At 39.3% G+C, this 24,078-nt stretch overlaps 1 protein-coding gene across 2 annotated transcripts in view; it reads left to right on the forward strand.

Moving 5' to 3' along the window:
* The first annotated feature begins 1,684 nt into the window (after positions 1 to 1,684).
* Positions 1,685 to 24,078, forward strand: part of DNM1L (dynamin 1 like) — a 36,222-nt gene continuing 13,828 nt past the window's right edge. The window contains exons 1-9 of one of the 2 annotated variants that reach the window (XM_054281919.1): positions 1,685 to 1,887; positions 12,866 to 13,013; positions 18,127 to 18,165; positions 19,343 to 19,389; positions 20,464 to 20,535; positions 21,017 to 21,103; positions 21,716 to 21,878; positions 23,183 to 23,303; positions 23,908 to 24,039. In XM_054281919.1, the coding sequence (XP_054137894.1) occupies positions 1,786 to 1,887; positions 12,866 to 13,013; positions 18,127 to 18,165; positions 19,343 to 19,389; positions 20,464 to 20,535; positions 21,017 to 21,103; positions 21,716 to 21,878; positions 23,183 to 23,303; positions 23,908 to 24,039 (911 nt within the window). In that variant the 5' untranslated portion in view covers positions 1,685 to 1,785. The remainder of the gene's footprint in view (positions 1,888 to 12,865; positions 13,014 to 18,126; positions 18,166 to 19,342; positions 19,390 to 20,463; positions 20,536 to 21,016; positions 21,104 to 21,715; positions 21,879 to 23,182; positions 23,304 to 23,907; positions 24,040 to 24,078) is intronic. The other variant, XM_054281920.1, reaches the window with a different exon arrangement.

Below are 24,078 nucleotides of genomic sequence, written 5' to 3' on the forward strand. Positions count from 1 at the left end.
AAAAATATTATCCCTGTGACGAACAGTGTGTAATTCCTCAGCCAAGAATGAGAAACTTTGTTGAAAAGATGTACAAATAAGAACACATATCCTTGTTCTTTCCATTGACATTTGAGTGTTCAAGACATGAAGACTGCAAAAGACTAATTTGTACAGAACAAGAATAAGAATTCTAATGCCATCCAAAACTTGAAACTTTCAGAAGCCTTTTTATTCTGTTGCTTACAAGAAAGAACAAAGTCCAAATTAACCCAGTGTCAGCATATTCATAATTTATCTTTCAGAAAATCCACTCAAAGGAAAGACATTTGAAGATGAGACAGCTTATTTGTTGTGATCTTGCATCACAAGTCATCCTCTGGTTTCATTCTATCTCTTTTTATAACACAGCTGAGTATTAGATCTCACACAGTTTCCCACTTCCTAAGACACCTCAACCTAACCTCTTATTACACATCTAGGTTACAGAATTTCAGATGATTATCCAAGAGCCTTGCAGCAAAAAATATACACATCCCCAAGAAAGCAAACAGAATAAATATAGCTGTTCCACATGTGTCTATTGCAATCCTCAATATGTGAACAGAAATGGAAAAATATTCCTTTCACTGTGCACTTCACAGGAGCAGATCTCCAGGTCTGTTCTTCCCCAGAAATGACCTCCATTATACCTTGTGAAAAAACGCCAATCACTTGTTGTTAAAAATTTAAAAGTTTAATAGTAATAAAATGGTTATAAAAATAGTAATATAATTAGAGTAATAAAAATTTGAACAATTAGGTTGGGACAATACAAGACAATAAAAACAAAGAGTTATGGACAGTCCAGGTGCCTCTTTCTGGGCAAAATAATCCCGAAAGAGGACACAAATTAACAGAGGATTAACCCTTAAAAGCAACAGCCCATTGCATATTCATACATCTCATACATGATGCATAAATTCAATTCAAACAAAGGATTCTGTCTGGTCAGGGTCAACTTCTTCCTCTGAATCCTGACAGTGTCTTCAGGGCTGAGCAAGGCAGGAAGAAGTTAGATTCTTCTGATAAGGGAGCAATAAATTCTTTTTCTCTGAAAGATTTAGGTGTCCTGTGGCTGCTATCTCAGTGTGAGTAGCTCATTCCTCTTTTTAAAAAATATCCCACATACATAGTTTCTATTTAAAGTACAACAGTTCCATTTTAACTACACAACAACAAATTACAAAACTACATTTACCATACTATTAAAATGTGAATACAGCGCTACTAATCAATACAACACACTACATATAGTAAATATCTGCATAGAACCATATAACATGCATTTTTCACATGAGGAAAAATTTGTTCACAGGAGGAGTGATTGTGCATTGGAATGGGAGGTGCTGGAGCCACCGTCCCTGGGAGTGTTTGAGGCAGGACTGGAGGTAGCACTCAGTGCCTCGGTTTGGTTGACATGCGGGTGTTCAATCACAGGCTGCACCCAAGTATCCCAGAGCTCTTTTCCAGCCTCGCTGATTCTGTGTAATAAAACCGGGCAGTTTTTGCGATACAAGACTGGCGCCGTCCGAGCAGGGCGCGGCCCGGGCGGGGCCCCTCAGCCCCACGGCCTACAACTCCCATGGTGCCCCGGCGGCGACGCCCGTACGCGCGGCGGGCGCGCAGGGGCTGCCGGGGGCCGGGCCGTGCGCGGGGGCCGGCGCCGATGGCGGCAGGCGCAGGGGGCGGCTGAGGGAGCCGCCGGTGCCCGTCGCGTCCATCGCCCGCCGACGCCTCGCCCGCCCCGTCCCTTCGCCCGCCGCTATGGAGGCGCTGATCCCCGTCATCAACAAGCTGCAGGACGTGTTCAACACGGTGGGGGCCGACATCATCCAGCTGCCGCAGATCGTGGTGGTGGGCACGCAGGTGAGGCGGGCCGGGCCGGGGGCGCGGGCGTTCCCCGCCCCGAGGGCGAGCTCGGGCTGTCCGTGGCGCTTCCGCCGCCGCTGAGCCGCGGCTGCCTCCGCCAAGGGCACGGGGGGACGCGGCGGGCGAGGGCGGGCGGGGCGCCCTCGGTGCCCGCGTTCCCCCCGCACGCCCTCGGCCGCTCCGCTGCCTCAGCCCCGGCTGCGCTGGGAGCGCCGCCCGCCCGCCGCCCTTGGGCGCCGCTCCGGAGCGCTTGGAGCGGCCCGGGAGCTCCGCGGGGCTGCGGGCAGGGCCAGTGCTCCCGAACCACCGAGGGGATGCGGGCGGTGTCGGGGAGCCGGGGAGCGGCGGCCGCCATCGCACCCGGTTCCTGGCTTCCCTTCTTGGGCAGCGAGGCCGAGCAGAAGGGATGTGCTAGCGGGACGGCATCGTGCGGGCATGAATGGATGTCCTTTCCTTCTTGTGCCGTTCGGACGCTTTGTGTGAGCTGGTGACGGGGGTGGAGGTGAGAGGCGAGGCCGGCGGCTGTTGGCTGGCTGCAACAGTTGCAACACGTGCGAGTGAGCTGGTAATGCTGCTGGGCTCCAGATAGCTCAGGGCCGCTCCTATCTCGTCAGATGGGATGCTGCTCTACACCAGAACTTTTGGCAGCTGAATAGGCCTGACCAGAGCTGCATCAGTCACAAGGGAGGGGAAGATGAAGCTAAGATTTGAAGCTCATGGATCTCTCATTTTGTTTCTGTGAAATTTAAATGGGTATTGAAACGGCTGTGCTCCTTGACAGTAGCTTGCTCACCAAAGACTTCAATACCGAGCACACTATACTCAGGGTTTTTATTGATATCTTAAAACACCAGCTGTATGTGTAAATGCCATGGCATTTTTCTCTGTAAGATTAGAAAAGTATTTTTTCCAGTTTCACTTCATGAAGTGGCATTTTTTAAAACTACTTTTCAACAACTCTGTCCCAGTTATCTTTTCCTAGGTGTAAGTACTTTCCATAAGTAAATACTGAGAGTTAAAACAGCATTGACATGTTTGCCTTCAGTAGTCTCCCCATCAGTATCAATATCCAGTGCTGCATCCATATTATTTATAAGCCCCCTTGAATTAGCATGAAATTTCCTATCATGCCAAAACAAAGTCCTCTATGGACTCCAGAAAAATATCTAGCAAAATATTTAGCAAGCTGTATTTTGGGGTGTTTTTGTTTTAGTCAGGGTTGTTGGAAGAAAAAAATGTCTTTACTGACATAATAATTCCGTAGATGGTTGTTTTATGCAATTAGTTTAGTTTAAATAAAATATTATTAGTCTGTCAATTTGGAGTTAGTTTATTGGAGACCAGATTTCTAGAGCTGTGTCAGATATGGCCTTAGAGCTGATATTTTTCTTGCTGGTAGCTTTTTTCCTTTTTTTCACATGTGTCTTTTAGACAGTCTTGTTTCTTTGTGAAGTGCTGTGTGGCCTTTAAGTTTGTTCACACAGCTGATGTATCTGTAGCCCACTGGCATATGCTGTCTTTGCTTTTTTGTCTGTGAATAATATTCACAATAAACAGTCTGGGATTTTTCACCTCCTTTTTTCTTGAAGGAAGCAAATGCTGCCATTTCAGATTTTGTAATTCTGTTAATTGAGTTATGCTTTTTTGCTTCCAATTTGCCACTTGCTTTTTTTAAATGACCTTTTTATATATTCAGCAAGGAGAGGAAAAATGCTTTTTGAAGTAGTTTTCTGTTTATTTTTCTCTTTCTTCTCTACCCTTTTGTTTTTTTGTGCTTGTCTTTCTCTGCTCTTCATTCTGTGCATTAAGTTGATTCTTTATTTTCTAGAGTATTTAGGACTAGAAGCTGTTTATAAGGCTTAATTGTATTTCTCATGTTCCCTTTCCCCCACCTCTGTTGTTTGGGATTCATTTCCTACCTCCCTTGTGCCCTGAGCAATTGAAATATTTTAATTTTTCCCCTTTCTAGATACGTTTTGGTGCTAATTGTGAATTGTTTCTCAGTAAATTTTGCACATATAGATGGCCTCCTGCACTTGTAGTGGTTTTCCTGCCATTCAGTCATATGAGAATTCCTTCTCATTCTCCCCATAAATATTGTGTAAGTTATTTTTGTATCCTAGTACAGGGTCATTTAAGAAAACTGGGGACTGTGCTGGTAGAACTCAGAGGACACCTTCAGACTGTCAATTTTTCTTCACTATTTCAGGGTTTTTCTGCCATTTCCAGATAGGTGTTCTATTTTTTCCCCAATTCAGTATTCCAGTTCCATTTTTAGAACTGTATGACTGAATTGCAAAAAAAAAAAAAAGTGTCCAGGTTAGGGATATGATATAAAAATATGAGTTCAGTAATGTTGTAACACTCAGTGTTCTGGTTTATACAAATGCTTTATGCTCTGTATTTTAAGGGATAACAAGGTGGTATTGAAGTGCCTCAAGTAAGCACATTAAAACTACAGTAAAGAGGCAAAGGGATGAAAAGTGATTTGGTTAATTATGGCCTTTTGTGTGGATAGGTGGTATCACAAAAATTAAATGCCTACAGTACCAAAGTGATCATAAAATTTAGAAGAAATTTAAGAAAACCAGCCAGACAACAAAATGCCTGCCTAGAAATAGGTAAAAATGAATTGTCTTTATTTTTTGTGCCATTAATTCCTGGAATATGTCTGGGGCTTTTAGTAGTCATCAACCTAGTTTTATACAAACTTTGGTGTCAGCTTTGTAGCAAAATTCTTCTAATACTAACATTATAAAAACACCTTGTGGGCTTTATTTGCACTTGGTAGTTTGAAGTGGAGATATCGCAGTGAAATTGATGTAGCAAGTGATGGAATTGACAGGTGAGATTTTGGAGGGACCTTTCACGTGTACATTTATGGAGCACTTTTGCTCAATGTCATTTTGTGACTAAATGGGGAGGTGTAGTTTACAGTATTTATTAATGAATAAATCCATTATCTTGGATGTTCCCCTGAGATTGCCTCACAGATAAGCATTACATTTATTCCTTTTGTTTTTACTGTTTGGTGTAAGTGTGCTTGATGCTGATGCTAAACCACTTTTTATTGTAAGGTGGAAGGTTTCTTGATGTGAGGTCACAGCCTGAGCACGTGGACGTGTATAAATTTATGTTCTGGTAAGATAAATAGTTGGAAGAATGCTGATTTGGCTGTTAAGAATTTGACAGCAGTGGGAAGGTGTTGTACAGCCCTGGCTAGTGGGATGAGGAGATGAATCCAGCAGATGCTATCAAAGGATCCTGTCTGAGAGAGACTGGCACCTTTGGCTGGAGCTTCAGGTGTTCTGCAGAGCTTCTGTGACTCCCTGGCAGGGGAACAGAAATTCCAACCACTGAGCTCATTCAGTGTTGGCAAAAAGCCAGGTTGAGGTGAAGGAAACTCCAGTTTGTACCAAGCAAGGAGGAAAGCCCCATGCCAGGCACAGCTGTGTCTTCCTCCCTCCTCTCTTGCTGGGTTGGTTTGATTTTTGTGGGGTTTTGTTTTTGTTGTTTTGTCCAAGGATCTTTCAAGCAATTCAAGCAGATGCAAAACCCCATTTGTATCTACATTGGAATAGAGGATGTAACCAGAGCATTGCTTCCATGCTGGCTGGGGACAGTTTGTTTTTTTCTCCCAAATGTTTTGCAAACTTCCTGATTTCATTTGGTTTTTTTTTTCTTTGTTTTCACATCTGACATTTACAGTCCCTGGTTTTGGGCGTAACTGTTTTCCTTTTTTTGCCATCCTTTGCTCCTGTCAAGTCATGCCCTGACTGTTGTGTTTGTTTCAGACAGGCAGCAAAGTGGGGCTGACATTAATTAGCTATTTGCATTTACCAGACATAATAGAAATGTTGCTGCTGATGTGATACAGTGCAAACAACATTTAGTGTTGTGCTGTTTCTTTTCTCTGATGGGCTCCCTGTGTTTCTCAACAGCTGAACTTTTTGGGTGCTGTGATTGAAAGGATGGCATTTTCACTGTTTTTATCTGTAGACTTCATGTGAATTAAAATAAAACTATAGATCTAATAACTTGATCCTGCATTTTATGATTCTTAATATGAGAACACTATTAAACACCATGTAGAGGATATTAATTTCATGGTTTGCAAATGCCTGGTTATTTTGGAAGAGTGGAGAGTCTGCACAGAATTCACAGTTGTAGAAGGATGTGGATAAAGAAGTCTTGTGCTTCCCTTTTCTTGTTTTGTTTGTGTGCTTTGTTTTGTTTTGATGCTTTACTGCAAGGGCCCTGTTCTGTTCATCTTGTGATTGGCAATTGTTTTCCTTGGAAAACTGGTGTTTTAATTAGACCAGGTGAATCTTGTGTGTTGTCCAGGGGGCACAGTGCAAAGAAAACATATTTTCAGGAAGATGGAGGGGAAGAGAATTAAAACAGCACAGGCATTTGATTTTCACAATCTGGAGAGAAAATGCCTGTGTAGCTCTTGGAAAATATTTGTTTGTATAGTAGCCAGAAGGTTGACTAACTTAAAGATTTGGGGTTTGGGTTTGTTTTAATAGTACTGTTGTTTAGAGCTTTTAAAATTTGAATATGCAGGTTGGTTTTGTTTTGATTTACTTTACTGCAAGTCATGAATATAGCAGTATCCACAGCAGTGTGTGAGGTCAGGGTATCTGGCTTGCCAATGTGAATCTTCAAATACCACAGTTCCATGATGTAACTGAGAGCCTGGAATTTGTTTCTACTTAGATGAGGCATTTTTTTTTTCTTAAGTGAATTATTGGAGGGCTTTGGGAATTGATGTACTGAGGAAGAAAACATCTGCTAATCATTGCTGTGTTTGCTGTTTAGCACTTGTCTGCAGTTAGATATGGTGTAAATGCAGGATTTCTGAAGAGTTTGGACTGAGCTGTGTCAGTTCTTTACTGCTGGTGCATAAGCTGCTTTATGTGGAGGTAGTTCCTGTGACTTTGCATCTCTCCATGACTTACTCAGGAGCTCTTTATTCAAGTAAATGGGGAATGCCCTGCAGGAACAAGAGTCTTGTAGTCTGGACAAGATCTTGCATGTATTTTGCAACAATGAGCAGTGCATTATGCTGGTTTTACTGCTTCCTCAAGTTGGGATCAGCCTCTCGTTTCTTCTGCATCTTTTAGAAGTGTTACTTTGTTTCAAACAATGTCTTAAAATAATCCATTTGGCCTGCTTATAGCTTTAACATTCTTTTTTGATTAGTAAATAAATTTTTAAATTTTTTAGCTGCTTAGAGCCAGCCTAGCTTGGGGCATTCCTAGTTTGAATAGGAAAATTTTGTTATCTGTTCCAGCTAAAGCAGTTCCTTTGTGGAACTGCTGTGAAACTACATGTGTACTCACCTTGTATTCCAGAATAATTTGTATTTGCAAAATAAGGAAAGAAAAAGAAATATTGCTGTTCTTTAGTTATAGCAGGCTGAACTCTTCTAGAATGGCTACTGCAAGTAACTTTTTAAAGCACCAGTGTGTGGATGACATCCCAGCACAAGTGATTTTATTTCCCAATGATAGAATGAAAATTTAGGAAATTCTGTGTGTACAGATTGCTGAGAGCAGGACTTTTGTACTTCTTGTATGACAGAAACTGCAGCATTGCCACCATTCCATCCCAGATGCATTGCTTTCCTTAATAGAGAACTCCTCAGGAGTTAGTATGTCTCATTGAGAAGTTTCTCTTTCTTCACAGCTCCTTACTTGAATGTTTGTATTGTGTCACTCCAAAAGTCAGGGAATTCTGACATCACTGCCTCTATTTTCTTAGTGCTCTCCTATAAAAAGTCTGTGTTGTGTTGCAGGAGTTCTTTGCATTTTTTTCCCTATTGCATGAAATAGTAAAAAAACTTATCCATTTGCCCTGTTCTAAAGCAATGAGCTAAATTTTACACTCCTTTCAACTAATTTTTGGTTTGAAAGTTTTTCAGTAGTTTATTGGACGTGTTTCCTCAACAAGGCTTTTTCCCCACAGATGTGGAGGACAAAGACTTTATGAAGTCTAGAGATAGACAAAGGAAGGCAGGAGATTCTTGTAAGATGACTTGAAGTTTGTTGCAGCTGATTCAAGTCCATTATCATTTTAATAATACTTGAAATACACAACAGTTACCAATCCAAGGAAGTGACTGTGAGAAATTTGGTTCTTGTGCATCAGTGGGACTCCAGGTGGGCCTTGTGTTAATTTGCCTGCTTGCTTCATGAGCTTCAGAAGAGTAAGATCAGACTTTGCTTATTTACTGAGCCAATTGGTGAGACCCTGTGAGCTAAAGGACAGTGAATCACAAGGGACCTGGCATTCCTTTAAGGACAGCCCCATGGAGCACAAAGCAGTACTCCTTCCACTTGCTTGGGAGAATGAGTGGAGGTTTAAGGAGAGCAGAATTGAGGGAGCTCATGACTCAGCCTCAGCACAGCACACTCGTGCAGGAGGTGGAAACAAGGACAAGCTTGCTCAGGGGTATAAAAATCCTGCCTGTATAGGCAGAGATGGTATTGAGAAAGCCACTGTTAGTGGTAAGGGCATCAAAGGCAGCAGGAACTTCCAGCACTGGATCAGGAGTTAAGGAAAAAGAGAAATAGGGAAATAAAGGCTTCCTGCTGTCTGTGACATGTGATCCAGGGACAGTGAATATGGACAGTGCTGAGGTGCTGGATCCTTTCTTTGCCCTTCTAGGGTCTTCTAGGCCTTTGTCCCTGTAGGCAGGGTTTAAAAATGGAGAATAACTCAGTGCTGCAAGAGGATTGGGTCAGGGTTTTTTTTTTTTGATATGGAGAAAACATCTTTGCATTCTGTTTGGTGTAAGGAACACGACTCCTAAAATAGTAACGCTAATGAGGATTTGGAAATAGAGTAAGAAAGCCAATGAAGTAAATAGGATGGGGTGAATTTGAATGGTTGTTCAGAGTGTTGCTTCAGCATTTTCCAGATGGAGTCTCTTCCATCTGACTTGTCAACAGCCCTAAAGTGTTTTTGGAAGTAACATCTCTGGCTGTTAATGAAGCTGGACAATTATAAAATCATGCACTTGCTGTGTGTTCTGAATTCCTAAAACTGTGGTTTGTAATGCAGCAGATTGTAACCCACATTTTCTCTTAAGAGTTAGTGTAATGGTTGGGAGCAAATGCCTTTTGATACTTCAGTGTGCACAGTTGAACCATGCAGAGATAAGTAAAGAAGAAATGAAGGATGGGAAGCAAAGCAACCCCATGAGGACTTTAAAAGTAGAGGTGCTGGTTATTTGGAGTGGATCACAATTCTTACAGCTCACAGCTTTTTAGTTTGGGAGGGTAAGTGCACAATTGTTTCCCAGTGACTGCCCTTCATCCTTGATTGTTAACATCATCTTCAGGTTAATCTAAACCAGAGATGAACATACAGAGGTGTTTGTAACAGGTGTTACAGAGGCAGTGAGACTGCTGGTAAGGTTTCAATACACTCTGACAGTACATAGAATATAAAATACTGAAGTCCTGTGTGCATCATCTCTATTTCTCTTAGTGTTTTGGGGGCAATTGGTTTGACCATCCACCAGACACAGGTGTTTCTCTGTGAAATTAATGGTGGTTGGCAGAGCAGAGTGTAATACACTCAGCCATGGTAGTTTGACACAAAGGTTAGAGAAGTGACACAAGATGTTCCTGTATTTGCCCCCCACCCCGCTTTTTTCTGAGCAGCCTCTATTAAGTTCCTCTAGATATCACAGCTAGTAGATATTTCAAATTAGGATCAGATATTGGTGTCCAGAGGGAAAATCTAAAAGTTAGTTTATTAATGCTTTTTTTGAGCCATCATGAAATGAATTTATTTCAGTTCATGCTTAAAATTGCGACGAGCATTTTAATGCGATGACAAAACAAGTGTGGTACTTCTGCAGACTCGTTCCTTAAAATTCCTTTGGTTATCAGTGTTAGTGTCTGTCTACATCTGTTCTGTGAAGGACTGGCTGAACTGACTTTAGACCCACATCCCTTGCTTCCCCCTCACCGGCAGAACAAGATCAGCTTTGTGTTTGCTGCTTTCTGCACCGTGTTCCCAGACAGTTCTTGGTAATGGATGCTGAGGAGTCCAGATTAAGAAGTGCGTCATTAGATAATTGTATTCCAGCAGCAGATTGCTTTAGTTGGGAGTGTAATGCAATTTGCAAGAATTTCCTGATGCAGGGAGCACTGCAATGTTTCATTTAGTGTGTTTGCAGAGGATCCAGATTGTTCCTTCCCCATCCAGAGGTAACTGGGGCTGGTGTAAGGCACAGTGGTTTGCTGCTGTACAGAGCTTGGTGTACCCAATTTAGCTTCCTGCATTCCCCCTCCTTTGGAAAGGCTGAAGAGCAACAGTGTGCAGCAGCTTGTCCATGGATTTTGGTTTCCTTTGTGGTGAGGTTGTTGAAAAGGATTCCTGCTATTTGTTACTATCCCTTATGTGCTTGGATTATATGTTCATGAGAAGCCACTTCATCTAAATCTGATCTCCAGCCTTGTGAGACTGAGTTATCATTTTCCCCATGCCTAAGAAAATCTTGCTCAGGAGACCACAGAATCCTCAAGATTGGAAGAGACCTTCAAGATCATCTAGTCCAACCATCAACCCAGAAACATCACCCCTAAGCCATATCCCCAAGTGCCACATCCACACATCCAGATGCCTCTTAATATTTGAAATATTTTTAATAAATGAAGCACTGGCCTTTTTTTTTTTTTGTTTTGGGTTTTTTTTTCCAATGCAGAAGATGAGCCTTTATCATCTCTCATTTTTTTGGTTAGGCATTTCACTTGTTTTAAGTAAGTTTGTTGAGCAGTGTTTTGTTATTTGTCTCTGTGAAGTTTGTTTTTTCACAGTCTATAATATCAGTAGTTCTTCAGAAGTGGGCCAGACCAGGAACTTGCTCAGGGAGGCTTGCAGACCTAGTTCATGCTCTTGTCAGGTTGTTCTTAAGTTATTTGATAAGAGTTCAGTGCCCAATGGTCTGTTACAAGCTGCTTGCAGGGAAGGTGCCCAAAGCTGATTTGGGGAAGGACAGTTGAAGAAAATTATTAATAACTTTCATGGGAGTCTTTTGAAGGAAAACCAAATCTTAAAAAGGCTGCATTTCTGTTTGACCCTGCTCTTTTTCCAAGTATTTCTAAATCATTGATCATTGATCTCACTGCTGTCAAATGTGATTTAGATTTACTTTGAATAATACACATAATCTGCATTGGTGTGTTATTTACCTATTGAGACAAATGATATTTTTGATAAAGCATCTTTTTTTTCTGGGTCATAAAGCCTATACAATAAAGTGGTACAATAAAAGAAGGCTTCATTTGTTGCTGTTCAAACTTTATAGGAGTTTGGCCTTGTATTTTAATATTTATTTTGTCTTTTTGCATACAAGCTCTATTTCAGTATGTTTTAAAGCTCTCATATAATATATTTGTGTCTTGTTTTACTGCACTAGTAGAAATGTACTGTCTGATAGTAACATGTTGCTTGACCTCTAACCTATTTTTCAGTTTTAGAAAAGTCACTTAATGTCACTAAATTTGTGAGATTTAAGGATATTCATCCGTGAATATGCTACTTTATATACTCATAATTTGCTCGAAGTCTCAAATCTGTTACTTCAGAACTGGTAGGCTGAGTGGAGGTTCTGTAGCAGTTACATAATGCACATTCCAGCTGTCAGAAGCATCTGTTGGTTTCCTTTTTTGGTTTTGTTTTCTTGTTTGTTTGTTTTTTGACAAGAGAATTGTCTGGTAGTTGCATTAAGACAGAAATATTTCCTAGGTGGTGGCAATGGCTGTCAGAGTAGGTTTTCTCATGGCATCGCTATGTAGACTTAGAGCTGCAGAAAATTGAAAGAGTTCAATACAGTGTTATTAAAAAGACAAAATCTTCTCAATCAGATTGAGTATTATGTTGGCATATATGTGTCTATTTTTTATTATTAGTTTTAACATGGTTTTTGTCTGGAATCACTTTTAAGACCAAGGTTTTCACAGCTGCTGTTGGACTGGTTGTGCATCTTACACAAAAGTTCTGCAGGAGAACCTTTTAAATGTAGTCTCTCAAAGAATATTTGTAATTACACAGCCTTTTAAAAGGCTGTAGAAAACAACTGTATTCTTTGAGAGCCTATATTTAAAATGTTCTAACTGTAAAAAACCAACTTTTTACGGTTTGTTGTTATGTAAATACTTAAATATATATATAGAGAGAGAGAGCGGGATGCCATGAAACAATGTTTGTTTCTATGTTTAGGGTATAAAACAATGTCTGTACTTACCAAGCTGATGCAATATATGATTTTAAAAAAACAAAACAAAAAAAACCCAAAAAAACCCACAAAACCAAACAAACCCCAAAAACCAACCAAAAAAAAAACCCCAAACAAACTCCCCCATCCCACCAAACCTCAAACTGAAAGGAATACAACATTGTAGCAGCCTGTGTACTCAGGTATACATAGTTCATATATGTTTGTGTAATGGCTGCTGCTGGTGTCAATAGAGCCAGCTCTTGTCAATTCTTACAAATACTACCTGAAGGTTAAATTCCTCAGTTTACGCAGCAGTTTTACTTCAAGATGTTAGAACATGACATAGGACAAGACATCAAATTTCTTTCTGAGCATTATAAAGAAAAGCATTTGTTTCCAGAAGTGTTTCTGGAGAGTTTGATGCTTGTGGTAGAAAATGTTAAATAGGAGATTAATTGTTTTGAAACCCACTGTGAGTTTAGTTTGACTTTAAGAGATAAAAGCCATGGGACAGACCATGTAGACAGAAACCTGTTCTGAGTATCTCAAGCAGGTTTAGACAGTTCCTGGCCTGTAGCAGACCTGTGTCCCTCAGTGCCTGTGCAGTGGCACTGCTCTGTCTGCAGGCAGTCTGTCCCATGCTCCTCTGTAGCAGAGGACAAGGCAGATGAAAGCAAACTAAAACATCACAGCATTTTCATGTCTCAGAAAGTAATGTAGCTGTATTCCACTTTGCAGAGCAGTGGAAAAAGTTCTGTGTTGGAAAGTCTTGTGGGGAGGGACCTGCTCCCACGAGGGACTGGAGTTGTCACCCGGAGACCCCTCATCCTGCAGCTGGTGCACGTTTCCCCAGAGGATGGCCGCAAAGGAGCTGGCGATGAAAATGGTGAGTGTGATCCAACAATGTGTTCTGCCTTTTTATTAAACTCTTTCCTGTCCTTTGCAACAAAAAAATCAATCGCTGTAATCTTAAAACTCTAGGATGCTTTTTAAAATTTGCTTGGAAGAAAACACAGCTGTTGTCACATCTGTTTTTTCTATTTAGCAAATGTCATGAAGTCAAAATCTTTTGGATAGTCAAAATACCTTTAATTTTTTAATCTTATCTGTTCTTGGGAATTTCTGTAGAGAAAAATGGCATTTCACTTGTAAAGATAATTGTCTGGAGTGTAGAGAACACGATTTTCTTATGTGTGTTTTTTATCCCCTCCCCTTTTGCAGTTTATATAAGGTATTTCATTGAAGGGGTGATGAGTATGAGAAGTTTTAGAAGGAGGGTAGGAAATAGGTTCTGAAGTTCTGAAGAAATGAAAACAAACTTGTGGTAGGTGCAAACAGAATTGAACTGCCAAGTTCTGTAGCTTACACATGCCACCCTACTGGCTTGCGCTGAGAGACTTCAAGTGCATCAAGCAGGGCATTTTAAATGTTCTGTGGTTTTTACTTTGAAGCTTGTCTTCTGCACTGCTTCTGTTTTATCCTTCAGCAGATCAAGAAAGTGATCTCAGTTGTCCCTTGGGAGTTTCAATGCTCATTTTATACCAACTAATGCTCCTGATTAGGAGCAGCAGGGGCATATCCACCTGATTGTAAGATAAATCTTAGGTTTTTTTATGTAGACACTAACAACTGCACAGGCTTTTGCTGGCATAAATTTGAGACTATAAATATTAATTCTCATTGTGTTCAAATTTTTCTTAATTTGTTTCTACCAATAGTAAGTCAAGGGATCAGATGTTCTTTATTTATTTTCCTGTATTGTTTATGGCCTTTGATTTCTGAAGGACAGTTACTTGTATTGTGCTGTTTGAAAGGTTTAAACTCCAATCTTAATCACTGTCACAAGCAGAGAACACAGGGTTCATAACAATTAACATGCTAACCTTGTGAAAAATTGTAGGGGCAATTCAGGCTGGAAGTTATTTCGGGAGACCTCTAGCCCAATCTCCTCAAAATAGGGCCAGTTCTGAAGCCCAGACCAGGTTTCTCTGGATTTTATTTGCTTTATCTGAAAACCTTGAAGGATGGAGAATTCAATCTCTGTGCAACTTTTAGAAATGGCACATTTGATGTCTTTACATGCAGTTTTACATTGCTTGTACTGTGCAGTGTATAGTTGGTATTCCTAGAACTTCTCAGAATGCTTGGATTCTGAGTTGTAGGGTAAAATAGTATTTTGCTCTTCTTTGCTACTTTACAGGTGTAAAAGGAGGTTTTGTAATTGGAGTATTCTGAGTCAGGGCAGAGCCATTTTGTTTTAGGTTGCATTTCATTTGGGAATTTGGATTTTAAATTAAAAATTAATAGGGATGTTGAGCTAAATTATTATTTATGATGCCCAGTTAGATTTTTTCGGGGAAAACAATCAATATGTAAGATGTTAATGTTATAATCTCATCTTGTTCTTCTGAGAGAGATGTGGGCTTGTTTGGTAAGAACAGGCATTTGATAAGAACAGACATTATGATTTACCAATTGAGTTTGAAGTGTCTTCTCTCCAGAATTCAGGCAAATTGTGGTCTAAATGGTGTTGTCACTGATCTGGTCTAGCTTATGTTCAGATTGTGGTGTTACATCTGAGAAGCTGGGATCAAGTAGCTTGGGAAGAAAAAAGATGACAACCTCTTATCCTGGCTGTGCTGTACAGCATTGTAATAAGTGCCATTAGAGGTCTATTTTTAGAGGTAACTTTATCTGTAATGAGGTGGGTGTTGAGGTAGGGTTGAAGAGGGATTTGGGATTTCCCAGAGGAAAATAGTCTTGCAGAAAAGGATTTTATCCAGATGAGGGATTTCTTTACAAGATGAACATTGGACAAGAGAGTATCAGTCTTGGCATGCTGCTCTGAATGCTGGCATTGAACTCTCTGTGCACACAGATGGTTTTGTACAACTCCCTCTTCTCTTTTGACTTCTGTTTTGTGATTGTCACCTGTGTCCATCATAGTGCTTGCTCTACTGGTATTGTATATTAACACAGCCATTTCAAAATAGCTGCTACTCTGTGGTTCTTACAAGCTTTAATTTTACCTCTTTTGGAATGTTGGCATCCAGAAAGCTTCCCAGTTTTTAACACAAAGCACTTTTGACTGCTCTGCTGTTCACTTAGGGAGGGACAAGTAATACCCTTTGTACTGTGTGCAATAAATCAAGAAAGTCAGAGAATACCAAAGATAAATTTTCCATTGAATGGGAAGTTCTCTATTTTTATAACAGGCTGATCTGTATATTCTACAGAGAATGTGTGTAGTTTGATGGGAAGGAAATGTTCTCCTCATGCTTTTGCTGTTTGTTGTTGGCCTCTAGTGATTCAGCACATATGGTGTGTTTGATGTGATGATACCACACTGTGGTGTTCTCTGATCAAATTGCAAGAGAAGCAGCACTTATCAGAGAACTGGGCTGGTCTTGTGAATTATTAAATTGGCCTTGCAGTGAAAACCTATAATGGTACTTCAGAAATGGAAACTCAGCGAGACCATACCAGTGGCCAAGTAGTAAATGCTTAAAGGTTCCTTTTCTTCATTTGTTCCAAGATAAGAAACTGAACATTGTTCAAATTCTGAGCAGACAGAATTAATACAGGGCACAGGAATAATTAATACAGATCCATTGCTTGATAAATGAACATTGTTTTGTTAGCCTTTTGCTCTCTACTTCAGATAGGAATCTCTTACCCCTAGCTCCCAAACAGTGTGGCCTGCTTCATTGGGCTTGGCTTTGTAGAAGCACTAGAGAGAGGAAGAGCTTTACCCAAAAGTGCTTGCAGTCTAGTTGGTGTAAAGGATGGGAAAATGGTACAACAGTTAGTATTTGGGAAGTTCTCATTGCCATGCTGCTGGAAATCCTCTGTGGTGGTGGCCTTTTATGACTCCCAGCAGCTTCTCCCATTGGAAGTGAGTAACATTTCTATTGCTTTAGAGAGGAGGTACAAAGATTACTGACTTCAGTTATTCATGTATTTTACTGAGCTTCTTAAAGGAGTGTTCTAGAGTAGGACATAACAAGTACAATTTGGTGGAGGGCAGTCCTGAGAAAAATCAAGATATATATATGTGGTTTTCCTGGGAATTAATTAAGGTTTGCAGGTCTTACTACAGGATATGGAAAACAAGAAAAATATAGACTTGCTTGATTCACAAGATGTGGTGGGGTTTTTTTGGAAAAGCAGAATCTGTTTGTTCTTAATGGCTGCTGTTTTAGTAATTTCTTACAGTGTGTAATACTGGATTTCATCATGACCAAAGTGTCATTTTGTCACACTTTTATCTAGCATTTAATCTTTAGTGTAATCAGGTGGTTAATTCTTCTGAAGGTATTGCCTGAAAAGCTTCCAAAAAGTAACATAACTGAGGGAAGACTGATTTAGCAGTTAAATGAGTGATAAAAAAACCATTCTTTGTGCAAACCAGAAAAGTGGGTTGCTAAATGTAGGCTAGCTAAAACACTTTCTCCTTGCCTTGAGCATTGTTACCTTTAGAGAAATGCAAATCCTTCCTCCTTTCCTAAAAGCTCCTTTCTATTAAATTGGATCTATTGGGAAACTTTTCCATAGGTGTTAGCAAGTTAAAATGCAGGGTCTCTGACCCAAGTGTGTCTTTTTAATATTTATTTTAAGAAGCTTATAGATAATACTGAAAAAAATTATTTAGACATAGAACTAAGGCTAGTACCTGGCTGCAAATTCCCATGGCACCAGCAGGAGAATCATTTAAGGCTAAAACAGTGTCTGAGAAGGAAATCATCTCCCAAGGAGGGACATAACCAGAGAGTGCTTGGAAGTTCTTTCATAATATAACACTTTGTATCTTGCTGTATATTTTTCTTCCTGGCTTGAGGCCTCTCTTTACTCCCTTAGATTTAATTTTCAAGAGGAGATGAGCAATACGATGCTGAACATGTTGTAGTTTCTTCCTCTATGTGCATTTTACTTTATTTCCTCTGAACAGTAAATAAAACCTGTTAAATAACCTGGAATGGAGAAACCCTTTCATTTTGCACTTACTTGGGAGGCTGGTGTGTCATTTTGCCTATTTACCAACCAATACAAACAAAAGCTTTTTCCTGATGATGTTTTCTCCATAGCTCTTGTGCCTTCTTGCTCTTGTGCAAAACAGTAGGGATGAAAGTTTGGTTTTAAAAATTTTTCCTGAACAAATCCAATCCATCAGAATCATATTTGTATGGATGATACACCTTGACTGAGCAAAACATCAACTCTCCAAATGAACTAAGCTGTTGAAACAACTGAGTTGATTATTGTTGTACTACCTGAATTTTGTACCAAACCAAAAATATCTTTACCATTTTTGTTTTGCTGCTTGTACTTTCAGGGTGTTGTCCAGGCATCACAGGAAAATAGAGTTTTAAATTCATCAACTCCTCAGTAAGAAGTTGGGTGTTTTTTTTGTAATGAAGTTTCCATAACTACTTTGAAAAATTATAAGTTGGGAAGGATAATGCATATGTTGTCTCTTCTTAAATCTGTCTCAGAACTGATGTTATTCTTTAATTGAGTCTTAAAAATATTGATGCACAGCACCAGATTTCCCTCCCATACAGTAACACTACTTCCAATGACATTATAAATGTTTCTTTACTCTTTCTGGTTCTTCCTATGAGTAAGTTATGAGAAATATATTTTGCCAAAGAAGTTCAGCTCTGTGGAGCCCAGTGGTGCTGTTTTCTGTGCTCAAATAAGAAAATACATTGGGCTATTAGAATTAAGTGTATGGCAATAATAATCATCATTAAGTCAACTTTGTTGTATAGAATATCTGATTTATAGGCATCATTTCTATGTGTTTAGTTAAGGTGATACTTCTGTGCCTATTGCTAATATGTTACACACTCTCATCAATACTAGAATAGCATGCACATCTGTCTGCATGCATTTGTGCTCTTTGTAATAGAATCTGGTACTGAAAGTGAATACAATGCTATATTAAATATGATTAAAAATGTTAAACACCTTTCAATGCTGTTTCTCTTTAACTGCAGACCCTGCTACATGGAAAAATTCAAGACACCTTGCTAAAGGTTGCCTTTATCCACTTGCTTTTTCTCCCTACACCTGAAGTGCATGCTTATATACACTAATCACATACATTTCATGCCACATGATTGATTGTTGATTGATTACACTTTTCCTTTTACACTTCAGCTACTCTGGTGATTATTTTGCTGTCTTGTGATCTGATTGATTTTCAGTTTTCTGACCTTGTTGCATTAGAATGAGATAATTTTTGCTTTTCTTCTGTGCTGTTGCTGCTTCATAGAACTTCCTGCACTTTTAATTCCCAAATCCTTAAAAAAAACTTTGATCAACTTTCTTAAATTTCAACTTAAGTGAAAAAAATGTTTGGAAAGATTACTTGATTGTAGGTAAACCATGTGTTTGCCAAAGGGCCAGAGTTCTTGTAGACAGTTCTTGTAGAGCAGATTGCTGTGTCAGGGAGCTCAGAGGAAATAACTCCAAACTAAAAATTGGAAATGGAACTTGCCTCTAATACTTGGAAACCTAATAGTGAAAATGTGAATATCTTGCAGTGTAACTCAGATTGCTGCCTGTGCTACAAAGCAGGATTTGAACAAAACCTCCTTTGCTGTTTCTGGGACTGCTCTTGCATAGTCCCCAAGTAATTCTGGACCTCAGTGGTGACTGACAAGAGTGAAGATGTTTGGTGCCTGACAGATTTGGGAAGAGACATGTTCTCCTAAGGCTTTTTCATTATGCAGAATTCTTATGTATTTTCTGTTGGCTTGCTTTTAGTTCTACAGGTTTTTCTAACTTTTTCTTTCAGCTGTAATTTGATCTCACTTGCATGGTTTAGAAAAAAAGATGCTAAATGCTAGCCTTTTCTTTCCCAGGTTTTTAAGCTATTGCTAATAATTCTTTTGTTTTCTGTTACAAGCTGATATTTAGTGAACAAGACCATTTCTGAAAGATTGCAGGATAGAAAAATAATGAGCTCAGTCATAGGTAGGAAGGTGGACCTTGTGTGAGACAAATTAGACATGGTAGTGAGGTGCAATGCTTCAGTATACAAAATCATAAATCTATTTATACTGAGCTATTTAACACCTAATTGTAGAAAGCTAACTAATTTTTATTTTGCTGCTTGAAAAAAATCTCACAGTTTTCAATGACCAGGCCTTGGAAAAAATGTTAGTGAAAAATCTACTTTTTTCTCATGTATCCATTTTTTGTTTTCAGAGGTAGATGCTGCAGAATGGGGTAAATTTCTTCATACCAAAAATAAGGTATGTTTACTCTCTTGATGAAGTAGCAGTGTCATAAATATGTTAACAGATATATACTTCATTCTGTTATCTCTTCCCTTGACTTTCCTGAAGAGATGATGTTTATTGGTATTATTATACCTGCTGTACTACATGGCAGAATATTGAGGATTTTGTGTTGCTTTTTATGAGTAGAAAACTTTTGAAAACATAAAATGTTAAAATATCTGTTTTGTGGTTGTTGATTCTGCTGAGTTATTATAGTCCTTTTTGGGTTATTTTGTTGTTTATTCTATTTTGTGCATTGCCAAAATTAGAATGGATGTCATAGGACAAGGTGTAAGCAGAAGTCATTTCAGTCCATTGAAGATTTGGCTACTTCAGAGGTTTGTTAGAAAGCTGTGAGAAAGAAAAAAGAGCCTCATGTGCATCAGGGTGAAGGAGCACAATCTGAGATAACCCAGCACCTCAGGAAGAGTCAAAGCTTAATTTTTGCTTGAAGACAGTCATATTTTTGTTGGCAGATAAATGATACAAGTGTTTATTATTTTAAAGTGATTTTCTCACATTCTAGGCAATGCTAGAAATTGAAGTGAAGTTAGAGAGGAATATAGAGGGAATCAGTGGAAGGACAGCTCTATGCTAACCTTTTTAGGTTGGTGGCAGGAGAAGAGTTTTTACAAGAGTGGAAAATTTTGAATATGAAACTGCCCTTTGTCCTCTTCAGGATGAGAAGGGGTTTAGGCTACATGTTGCTTATTAACTCCAAAGGATTCCAACCAGACTCAGAATGGAATTAAGTATTTGGAATTCTCTGTAGGTGGACACAAATTAACAACTTGTGGCTGACATTGGTCATAAGTGCTAATAACTGCCATCTCACAGAATTAGTCAACAGATTAAATACCAATTTCTGTAATTCTTAGCACTGATCATTCCTGTTTACATCAATTAAAGGACTACTAGTAATTCTTACATGTTTTTTAAATATTCTGTATACTTAGAGACGTTTTCACCATCCATTGGAGAACATTATTTTGCAGTTAAGTAAGTGAATGCTGTCTTTGATTTTTAAACTTTTTTTTCTTCCTTCAGATCTATACAGATTTTGATGAAATTCGTCAGGAAATAGAAAATGAAACAGAGAGGATTTCAGGAAACAATAAGGTAAATCCTGTCCTGTCCATCTGTTGTCTTGCTATTGATTTTCTTGCTGCTTAAACCTTTCTTAAAGAGTTTCAACACCCAGGAGTGAAAAGTACTTAACTGTTCTAATGAAGAACATGGGAATGCTTCTTACTATCTTGAGATTTTTTTCACTGTGTTCATGAGAACAATTACTTCAGCTGAAAGACAGAGAATTGTTGCTTTACTTCAAGATTCTGTAATAAAAGTGCAAAAAATAAACTTTCAGTTAAACTTGCTTTAGTTTTTCTACATACCTGCCTTTATGTAATTATAAAACTGGCAGCTGACAAAGACAAAAAAATTGGTTGACAGATGGTTGGCTTTTTTTCCTTGCTGTGTGTTTTAAGGTATGTGGTGAAAGTAAGTCTTTGTAGTATGAATCTACAGCCTTTGGATTTTCATGTGATGAATTTAAATAATCCAGGCCAGTAATTATTACTTCTTATTAATGTATTTCTAGGGGATCAGTCCTGAACCCATTCATCTTAAGATTTTTTCAGCTAATGTTGTAAATCTGACTCTTGTGGACTTACCTGGAATGACAAAGGTATGGTGCAGCATGCTCCTCTTCTGACTCAGTGTGTGTTTTTGAACAAGGTGTGCCTGTTCACTCTTTGCCATTGTTCTGCATTGCTAGTTCAACTGCTTTCCTGGGGTTAAGTAGTGTTATGTAAATGTGACATGTCACTGTCTTCTGGGGTAAGATTTGGGTTTCTGCTGCACTTTGCTGATGTCAGAGATAGATTTGCTTATGTTTCTCCTCTTTCTACATGTAAGTGATGGTAGGTGTGTGGGCTGCATGTTCCTTTCCATAGAGGAGGTAGCACTGCAGGTCTCAGAGCTGTACCTGCAGATAGATGAATATATGGCAACTTGGAAGGTCTCTTCTACATTGCTTCTCCAGGAGTGGCTGTGTGTATTTTGTGTAAGAGGCTGTATAAAGTGAGGATATCCTAAGAGAAATGTTCAGATCCTTCTTGTTCAGGTTATATATGGAATAATTTTCTGAGACATGAAGATGACAAAGATGGCTTCCTTCCCTGCCCATGCACACATCCCCACCCCACTCTGCCAGTTGTGCACGTGGTTCTTGGACATTAAAACTCATGCAGGTACAAAGACACAATTTTGAACAGTTCCATCTTGGTTTTTTCTCTAGGTGCCTGTTGGTGATCAGCCTAAAGACATTGAACTTCAAATAAGAGAGCTCATCCTGCAGTTCATCAGCAACCCCAATTCCATTATCCTGGCAGTCACAGCTGCCAACACAGACATGGCCACTTCTGAAGCCCTGAAAATAGCTCGGGAGGTGGATCCAGATGGTGAGCACCAAGGCTAGCTGTAATTCAACTGCTTTTTGAAACTCAATCCTAAAATAAACTGAGCTTGTTTGAGCAAAATATAGTAAGAAAAGTAAATGTCACCACATTTCCTAGAAAATATAAATTTAATATTTGCTCAATGACTTCTTGCTGCAGTCTCTGCAGCTCAAGAGAATGCTGGGATGAATCAAGAACTGATAGATTTCTGGCTTGCCAGCAGACCAAGTAACTATTCTAATAGTCATGGAGTCACTTCTATTTCCACAGCAGCAAAATGGTGTTAAGAATGTTGGGGGTTTTCAGAGTTTTACTAGTTCACAGTGGTCTTTTAGGGCAGCTTTGTGCTTTGTTGTCCAACATTGTTTCCTTTGGTAGAGAAAATATGCCACCCCCAGCTAAGTAATTGACTGTCTAGCTGTTAGTTTACTGACTTTTAGTAAGGATAAGATGAATTCTGTGCCCTGTATTTATGTGGGAGAACTCACTGATTTAATGGAATAAGAAGATTATAATTTTATATTTACCTAAGGACTTTGAAACAGATCTGAAGCTACTGGCTGCCTGCTTCTTGCTTTTGCAAAGTGCTGTCAGTACCATTGACTAACAAATGGCATTGTGTGATTTGAAAGAACATGGATTAATACACTTGGAAAATAAACACACAGAAAGTAGGCTAAAATTTAGTGTTGGTTTTAGTGTTGGTACCCTCAAACTTTTCTTTCCACAAAATGTAACATTTCTTGATTGTTTTCAAACTCCAAGTCTGCTTTGACTTGTCTGCCGCATAACCTTGAGGGAAAACCTCTTCTGGCAGTCTGCTCAGTTAAACCATCCTGGTTCAAGATATCCCTTTTATTTTACTCCTGTAAAAATGATTGACAGCATCTTTTGGATCACTTCCCAGAATTCTGAAACTTAAAGGACTGGAGTGGCAGATCATGTTGCAGGTTCTGCAGGATTAATACTGTATAGTGAGACCCTACAGTACTAAAGTAACTACACTGACATGAAGGTTTCAAGACCCAAGAACTTCCTGATTTTACTGAGATGCTGGTTTATTTTTTTAGACTCAAAAAGTGTGTTATATTTTAAAGAAAATGTACTTGCCACATTTATTTTCAGACCAGGAGCTCAGGAAATATTGAGGTCCCAGACAAATCCTATGTGTGTTAACCTACTGGTTTAGATGGGCAGTATTTCCCTATTTAATGAATTTAGGTCACTAATTCTTCATTTGCTGAATCATGAGTTTTAGTTACTCTGATGAAATCAGAACATCCCTGTGAGTGTTTTCCTTTTGGTAGGTCGAAGAACCCTTGCTGTTATCACAAAGCTGGATCTCATGGATGCTGGCACTGATGCTATGGATGTGCTCATGGGAAGAGTGATTCCAGTCAAACTTGGCATCATTGGAGTAGTGAATAGGTCTGTGTGGGCACATTGGTGCTATTTTTAAAACTCTGTTAATATGAAGTAATGCTTCTGCTTTTTTAGCCATGAATATAGTTTTAAGAATAAGGTGATGGTGTTGAAATAAACTTCTGAATAAGCAAGTGAGAAACTTGTGCTCACTTCTCAAAGCCTTTGTTCTTCCACTCAACCAACTGCTGATGCAGAGTAGAGACACTTCTAGAGGAACTGTGGTGTCACCACTTCTGCTGTTGTCCTTCAGCTTGAGAGGTGCCTCTGGTCAGCTGTTCACATTAGCTCTGATCCAGCACAGGTCCTGTGTATATTAGTCCTAAATGCATATGTCTGTTGCTCTGCTGTATTTTTTTACCTTACTTAGGTCAAATCTCATGCAGTTTTGGTAAGAGCATTGTTTAGTCTGTATATAGCTGCTACCAATACAGATTTGTTGACTATGCTGTGTGGAGAAACAAATAAAAACCTTTAAAGTCTAAGGACAGTGAGTTATGTGTATAAAGCAAAGCCCAGTTGTTAAATATTCTGTCTAGACAAGCAGAAGTGTAACTTACTTTTACTTTGCATGCAGTAACTAGTGTGTAACTCTGCCTTTTACCTTCAGGAGTCAGTTGGATATTAACAATAAGAAGAGTGTGGCTGATTCCATTCGTGATGAGTATGGGTTTCTCCAAAAGAAATATCCTTCCCTTGCCAATCGAAATGGAACCAAGTATCTTGCTAGAACACTGAACAGGTATTCCTTGAAGACATAAACTGATGGGTTAGACAAATG

Source organism: Melozone crissalis, unplaced genomic scaffold, assembly GCF_028551555.1.
Source record: "Melozone crissalis strain CALT ecotype California unplaced genomic scaffold, PUWL_Pcris_2 ptg000033l_1, whole genome shotgun sequence".
NCBI lineage: Eukaryota > Metazoa > Chordata > Aves > Passeriformes > Passerellidae > Melozone > Melozone crissalis.